Raw genomic sequence first — 8758 nt, 5'->3', positions numbered from 1 at the left:
GAGAGAGAGAGAGAGAGAGAGAGAGAGAGAGAGAGAGAGAGATTCCGAATGGTTTAAGGCAGTTTTTGTTAACTCTAGCTCCCACTGACCTGGTTTAGCATGTGTGTGTATGAACGTCTTATGTCGCACAGTGTTGGGTAGAGCAAACTATTGAACGGAAAGATAACAAGCAAGACCCCTTTGAAATGCATAGCATAGTTTTTAAGTGTCAATTAGAAACACCTGTGAAGACTGTTGAGGTAAGACATGTGTGTTACTCGACTGGTGCGTGCTATTATGTGTACAGTTAGTGGCTGTGCTTCTTAAGGATTTAAAAGGCAAGGATAAAAGAGGCAGAGTAGATATGGGCTTTGATATTTTCCCCTTTCTAAGATGGAATGTGATAGTTCAACACATAGATCACACACCCTACAAGAAAAAGGCCAAGTATCGTGAGGTTGAAAGTATGGTTTATCATTTTGTGCCATTGCACTGTATACCTCAAGGAGGAAGTTCGAGGTTATCTTAAACTATCTTAGAAGTTACAGACTATTTCGCTACTTGTGATGAATCACATGCTATTGTTGTTTGTTTCTAAAGAGTCAATTCACGTTATGACATTCGAAACGTTCCCATTTGTATTGTAATTGTAACTATTAATAACTTACGCCTTTGGAGACACTATTTGGATTATATAGAGAGCTGGTTGCTTCGACTCTGCCTCTCAGGGCCAACTCAGAATGAGATGGATACAACATCTTAGCAATCAGACAGCGAAAGGCGATTTTAAAAAACCTCCTTGTTTAAGAATCGAACTCATGTGTGGCTTCTAAGAGAGCAAGGGCAACGAGCCTACCACTATACCACAGCTGTCAGCCAATTGTCTCGTGATCACATGCTATTGTTGTTTGTTTTTAGTATATCAAGCATCTAATGACAAGCAAAATGTATTCAATTACCGAGCAAGCATTATATCGTGTACGGGGTATACATTAAAAAGTTGTTGCTGTAAGACAGCACTTGGTGTTTTATGGACAGTGCACGTTGCCCTCGGCAGCGAAGCGTTGTAACGTGCATGTCGTTTTTGCAAGTAACCCAACTGTAGAGACAGTGCGACCCGCAGGGTTTGGCTTGGTGCATGACAGGAAGTAGCTCTAGACAAGTTTAACACCCCCCCCCCCCAACCACGGTATAAAGAAAAGGAATCCGGAGAAGCGCTCGTTGGTTTTGTTGAGGTGGTAAGTAGTACATTGTACACTGAATCACCTTTTCTGGTAAATCTGTTTTTTTCATCGCTTAGAAATCAATTATTGATCCATTTGTCCATTCGATTTTTCTTTGCGTGTATCTCAGAATTTCGAATGGCTTTTCCCATTACAGTAGCAAACCATTCCATGCTGTATGGTTGTTCACCTATCTTAGCAATCTACAATGTCCACGATTTTCACACTCAAACGACAATTAGAGACAGGAATATCTGGGATTCGCTCCCCGTCGGGAGAGATTACGCTTACTTCAAACCACTGTATTTTGTAGTTCTTGCAGTTTCTCCCCAAATGGACGTGGGAGAATATTGCTAAGTCTCTTAAGTGCGCCTGAGTAGGAAGAAATTGACAAATCAAAGTCGCACTTTGGTTTTTGCCAACAATGTTGCTTTGTCTGTTAAAGTGTTGAATAAGAAGAATTTGGTAAATAAAAGTCGCAATTTTTTTGTTGCCAACAAGACTATTTTTTGTGTGACCTTAGGTGAAAACTCCACCTCATGTGAAGTATAGTTCAAGAGCTGCAAGTTGACACTACAATATGTACAGCGATAAGTTGTAGAGGATAAAAAAGGCTTGGCGGGCTACAGAAATAACACAGTGATGGAAAGAAATCGCTCTTCTTATATCGACGTATCTCCCCTTCTATCCTTCACGTGTTTGCCGTCGTTCTTCTTTACAGCCTTTTAATGTCTGGCTGTCTCTCTTGAACATATCTTTTATCTCCCGTCTTGCTAAACGTCTGCTCATACCGAGGTATTCAATGTGGGCGTTGGCAGATACGATGACAGACTCGGATAAGCAAGGGCATTTGCATGTATCATTACAGCATCCTGTCTGTCCCATCTCGAATCTGGAATTTCGAAGAATGGTGATAATGTTACTGGCTACTTCATGCACCTCAGAACATTGAACATCCATATAATTATATTTTCCGAAACCGAGATTTGAAATATTTTTAATAGGGGGCCTTTACACATAATGCAGCTTTAGACCATTACAAAGCCCAAACACGACAAAGCCCAAACACGACAATGTCCAAACACGACAATGCCCAAACAAGACAAAATCCAAACACGACAACAATATTATCACTTCGCCTTAGGAGTGTTCAAACGCTTCCGGTTATGAATCATGAAATCTGCTTCTCATTTCCGTTGCGCTTTGGGTTAAGTACCCATCTCTCGAGTCAGGTTCTAATAACTGTCAGAACTAATGAACCCCTTGTGAAAACGTCGCAAGCAGAGTCTCACAGACATTTATGGAGACTCACACGGCTTTGGGGTAAGGAATCGAGGGAAGGGGGTAGGGGTTGGGGGGGGGGTGGTGTCCGATGTTCCTGGCGTCAAGATTTAATTGGTTAGACTCTTTTATAATCTACTCCTGGACACTACCAGTAGAGATTACTGTCTTGATTTGGACGCAATGTCTCGCCTAGTTTCAGCAATGGAAATGTCATGGTAGTAACAGATTGACTTTACTTTAACAGTTGTAGTCGCTGTGAGTCGCCGAGGTTGTATGGGGCGGAGTTATTGTAGGCAAGGAGCCCCAGCTCTAGAAACCTAGGGTCCAAAGGGCTGGGGTTTGAAGGGAATGGACAAAGAAACATTGGATGGGCAGTCTAACCCCAACTTAAGATTTGTATCTACAGATCGATTTGTTTCAAAATTATAAAAAACGCTTTGTATTTGTCAAATTACAGTTGAAATGTTCCTGCAATCACAACTTGCTATGCCACTTCAGCAACAGAATTGCTCAGGGCTTTGTTTTTTTAAAAATATCTCTCAGGCTTGTGATAAGTAATGGAACAACGAAAACTGAGTCAAAATGAGATGGAATGGAGAAAAGTTGAGATGAAATAATATCAAAAACCTTTTAAAAGATTTAACTGGCGAATTGTGAATATTCTTCTCTGTTGTATAATTAATTTTTTAAATCTACATTAATAACTCATTAATTATATGCGCGCTCTCTCTCTCTTTATCGCTCTCTGTCTCGCTTGCTCTCTCGCTCGCTCCCTCTATCTCCCACTCTTTTTATTTCACACACACACACACACACACACACACACACACACACACACACACACACACACACACACACAAACACACACACACACACACACTCTCTCTCTCTCTCTCCTTCTCTCTCTCTCTCTCTCTCTCTCTCTCTCACTCTCTCACACACACACGCACACTCCACATACATAACCACACTCAAACGCACTTACACACAACCACGCATTTACAAACACATACATAATATACTTACACTTACGAACTCACATCCCCCCTCCCCCCAACACACAGATTCTATAACTACTTCCATAAAGCAACGAAACATTCTTTGATCTTCGAGAAATGACCCAAACCCACCAGAAGGGTTACTTAGGGTTAATGGGCAACTCTTAAAAACTCTTTTTTTTTCTTCCGAAGCTGAGCTAGAGACGGACAGAAAGAGCCTCCGTTACTAGAAGTGGGCAAAATCCGGATAATCTATAGGATAACCGGATAATTCTCAATGATACATAATCCGAATTCAGACTCTCAACTCTCTTCCCAGAACCGTTTGCCGAAGTGGGTGCACCCATATGTTGAAGTAGTGTTAGTGCTAACCCGTTTGTCGAAGTGGATCTAACCCATTTGCCGAAGCGGTTCATATCATATTATTTGCCGAAGAGGTGCACTAACATATTATGATCCGGATCTTGCTAAAGCGACTCATTGCCCAGCCCTACCCGTTACCACACTGGGTGGGTCACCGCTGTGTGTCTAACGAGCCAAGAACATATGGGAGTCTCCTGGTGAGGTGGGGGTTAATGGAAAATGCCAGAAGATATTCGCTACCTTAGAATAATTACAAAGTTCTATCTGACATTTTTGGTCGATTTGAGTTACTAAGACTCTGGGGTCAAAAACCTAATGTTCTTTCTGCTCCATCAAAATTGCAAGATTATTTTCTGGGGTTATCAAGAAAAAGAACTGCATTATAAAAATCTCGACTTGTTGTGAAACTCAAAATTTTTTTAACGTCAAATTTATCAAAACTGGGCGTTGAGCAGGTAGAACGTTGTAATTTGGAGGTAGTGGATTGCTAGCAGTTTGGAACAATTCTATCTATCTAACTATCTATCTATCTATCTATCTATCTATCTATCTATCTATCTATCTATCTATCTATTTATCTATCTTTCTATCTAGCTAACGCACAGAAGAATGAGCATAGAATTCATGTACGTTACATTTTTTCTATAAACTCTTCTCTACCCCAGGTGTGAGTAGGCGTGAACGAAAGAGGCCCCCACCATGGACGGTTTCCGGATCAACTTCGGAGAGCTACACGGCGACATGAAGAGGTTTCTAGAGCTGGTGGTCTTTACCTTCAACAACTCAGCCCCACACAACCTTCGCCAGGTCACCATTATTTCTGACATCTTGAGACCGAACGATTCCATCTTCAAATACGACGCCGAACTGGCCATTCAGAAATTTTTTGTAATCCACGACCTGCTCAATGCTTTGTTGAAAAGGGGCTACAACCAGGTAAACGGACGTTTTTGCCGTATTTCAGTCTATCCTCACCGACCCCACCCCCTCCACTCTTCACTCCTCCAAAACACACATTAGTTTTAATTTTAGTAAGAGTTTTACGGCACTTGCAACACAATAAGGTCATATAAGAGCCAAAGATTAGAGGTGTTACAAGAGAGTAACAAACACAAAAAAAGAAGTAGGGGAGATAATCACGACAGATTTTTTTATAGGAAAGAAGGAGCAAACTACACCAGACCAGAGCACCCGCCAACTACCCACAAAACACAAATTTAGTAAAAGGATGTTTTTGTTGTAGATTAAGTCTACCCCCCCAAAAAAAACAACAACAAACAAACAAAAAAACAACAACACAAAAACCCAACAAAAAACAACAACAACCCAACACCCCAAAAACAAAACAAAACAAAACAAACCCGTCCTCCTTCCCATAAAAAACGCGAACAAACCCCAACAATCCTCCTCTCCCTAATCCATGGCGACAGAAAAGAGTTTCAGAGCCTGTTGCACGCATAGGTGGGACCTAGATTACAGAGTGGGAAAGTCCAGATTTGTGTCACGACACAATGGCATCAGGGGGTAGTCAATTTTTGGACGTATGGAGTTTTTTGTATATCCTTAAAGCTTGATAGTTAGTTTAGTTTAGTAGAGGGTTTTACGGCGCTCGCAACTGCATCAGGTCATATGAGCGTCAAAAGCCTAATAGTTAATTTTAGTTTGTTTTGCTTTTGATGAAAAAACAATACTTATTTGAAAAACAACAACAACCCAACAACAACTGAAGTTGATATAATATTTGCGACTGAAGGAGGTGGAGGTAGCCTGGTGATAGAGGTTAAATTAGTGAGAGAATGACCACCGAAGACTGCAGTGACTTCCAAATCTTACGAGTCTTTGAAAACTGCAAATTAATATGTCTTTTACACCTTTGGTCAATACTATTCAGTAAAATCCACACAGATGTGTGTTTTCAGATGGGCATAAAAGGTGATGTGAAAAGAAAATATAAAAAATTGCCCAACGGCAAGAAAATGTCGATTTTTCGATTTTATAATTTTGTCGACCACATGATTCCACCTCGATGGGATACATTTTCTTTTGTTGAATATCTTTGTCTGTCTAGTTGGACGCTGAATCTCACCATTCCACTCATCTAGGCTTATCTCAGACAGGCGGGGTCAGAGTAGAAGGTTTTTTGAATGCCCTAAACTGTGTCGGCTTCTGGGAGGGGAAAAACATTTTTTTTTGGGGGGGGGGGGGGGTTTGGTGGGAGGGCTCCATTCGATCAGGTCTCGTTCAAACTCATTTCGAGTTTCGTTTTGTACTCTCGTTTCATCATAATAGAAATTATATTTCACCTTTACTCTTTGTGTCTTATAGCTCTCCAGACCTCATCTTACTCCTTTTCATCTTATCCTGTACGACGAGAAACCTCTTCTCTCATTTTGTCTTATCTAATCTGTCCTAATGTAAACTCTCATAATCTCATTTTCTTGTATCCCTTCTCACAGAATCTCAGGTCGTCTTATGTCATCTTATTTATTCTTATCTTTCCTAGTCTTATCTCTCACAATCTCATATTTCATCTAATTTTTAAAGTATCTCATCTCTCATAATCTCATGTCGTCGTATGTTTTCTTTCCTAATCTCATCTCTCCTTATCTCACCTCTCCTAATCTCATCTCTCCTAATCTCATCTCCCCTCAGATTATCGTGAATTACCAGGGCTGGTTCGGTGAACAGAGGAACAAACTGCTCTGGCTTCTCGGTCTCGTCAAAATGTCTCTCATCCAACTCAGACTCGAGGGCTACAATGTCCAGGAGGACGTCAGTGGTAAGGCATATCGTCGAAAAGCTTTAGTATGTACGAAGCCCAGAAAGCAAAATTTTACAGGAGAGAGACCCCCCCCCCCCCCAGTATTATTCCTAAAACAAAATTTACCGCTATATTACGTTTTTTCTGGCTTTTTCCAACGTTTGCAATTTAAATTTCGACAAAATATTCCTTGAGCACATGCTACCACTACAATAGACTAAAGAACTGCAAGTTTCAAAAAATCAAAATGTTGGACTTAGTAATAATAATGAAGATCATTTCTATAACGTCCACTCCCGTGTAAACACAGCTCTTGGCGCTTTACATAAATGCAGGTTCGAACAATATTCACGCACGCGACACACACACACACACACACACACACACACACTCACACACACACACACACACACACACACACACACACACACACACACACACACACACCAACACACACACAAACACACACACACACTCACGCACACATCTACTTGCTTATCACACGCGCACGCTTACACATCGTTACAAAATGAGCACGTACACATATATAATAAAATAATATATACTATGCAATTAGCAAAAGACATAAATGGATATATAGTCATTTACATAAAATTGTACTGAACATTAGTCTACTGACATAAAAATGATTTCATTAAATGTGTCTTAAAAGATTTTTAAAATTTAGACTCAGATGTTGTATGTCTCAAGGGTTGGGGAAGATGGAGCAAGGTGGACTAATTGAAAATAGTATAGTAACAAGTGTATGTACCCTCATTCAACTAGTCGGATCTGACACATCGTGTCGGAAGGTCGAGCAGGCAAGAGTGCACATACTACTAAGCGGAAGTTAGTCGAAATAAACTTTGATTTTTGCCTGACAGTAAGGTTTCTCCCTAGTGGTTAATCAATAGCAGTAGACCCTCTACCAATGAACAAAGTCAATCTTATAAAGTGCCCATCCAATCTATCCAACGTCTATTTCGTGAAAGGAAAATAATAAGGAGAGGCGGAACTAAGGATTTCCAAAATTTTCCACTCTAAACTGCGAGAAGTATAGTGGGTCAAAAACTCTTTATCTCTTCACTATCGAACATAGACTCTCCAACTTTTGCACAATGACTTCTATCAATTTGTCTTAACAGGTGAATATATTTTCAAACACCTGTGTTCTAGAAAATGTCTTAATAAATACTAATAAATAATCCCAGCCGATGGTTTTTACAGATTTTAAAATTTTATACCTGGAACAATATCGCTTTTAAAAGCGTGTCGTCATTTTTTTCTAATCACAACATTATGCTTATTGAAAACATGTTTTGAGAACCTGTAGTGCAAAAAACAGGTTCAGTATAAAATTAATTTCTTGTAAAAAGTTGTTTTTTTCACTAAAAAGTGTCATTGCTGAGCTATGACATAGGATGCGTATGTAAAATGTGTGTGAGAAGTGGGAAGTGCTGTAAACAATGCCATTTTCCGCGTGACGGAGATTTATAGTATTTTATATAAATTTATAAAGAAAAGGTTTCAATCTAGAAAGAAGGGGTGGGAATGTAGAGCTGGGTGATATATAGTTTTAGATAGAAATTGGTGGATAGAGAGAGACACAAATGGTAATCGATTACATTTTATTGCAAATGTAGGACGAAAACATGTAGAATTGTGCCTGAACAAAAGTGAGACAAAAACGTGTGCACAGCGGTAAAAATCTTACTAAAACATCAAACTTAAAGGTGAACAACTTTTACAGACAGGAATTTTAAATTGATTGTTCTCTCCCCAGTGCTGTCTGCCGGGATAGGAGGTATCAACACCAGCACCCAGAAGGCCATTGGAGACTCGTAAGAATTTTGTCGATTCTTGAACTGTCTTGTTTCGTGTCTGTTTAAATGTCCGGGAGAATATGGGGCTGGAGAGAAGACCTTGGAATAGATCTAAAACCTCCTAGGGTGGGTGGCACTTGTGCATGTGCTCGACACGACATGTTGTGGGTGGGGGCCTCATTCTATAGGTCCCGGGTTCGAATCTGGATAGCGAACGAAAATTTTCTTCTTTAAAATTTTCTCCTTTCACAGCTTTTCTAGCTCTCTAACAATGCTCTGTCGTCTGCTTTTGCCTCCACTTTCTGCCCCCACCCCATCACCTCCTTT

General features: G+C 40.2%; 1 protein-coding gene across 3 annotated transcripts in view; it reads left to right on the top strand.

Annotated features, from left to right (window-relative positions):
• LOC101855272 overlaps positions 1–8449 on the top strand; it is a gene marked incomplete at its 3' end in the record, with an annotated part of 24183 nt that extends 15734 nt beyond the window's left edge. Inside the window, 4 exon segments of one of the 3 annotated variants that reach the window (XM_005102705.3) lie at positions 115–239; positions 4513–4783; positions 6500–6626; positions 8392–8449. In XM_005102705.3, the coding sequence (XP_005102762.2) occupies positions 4547–4783; positions 6500–6626; positions 8392–8449 (422 nt within the window). 3 annotated transcript variants of the gene reach the window in all.
• Between the last annotated feature and the right edge of the window lie 309 nt (positions 8450–8758).

Source organism: Aplysia californica, unplaced genomic scaffold (genome assembly GCF_000002075.1).
Source record: "Aplysia californica isolate F4 #8 unplaced genomic scaffold, AplCal3.0 scaffold00335, whole genome shotgun sequence".
NCBI lineage: Eukaryota > Metazoa > Mollusca > Gastropoda > Aplysiida > Aplysiidae > Aplysia > Aplysia californica.
The sequence above is the reverse complement of the archived record's forward strand: the minus strand, read 5'-3'. Positions and strand labels throughout refer to the sequence as shown.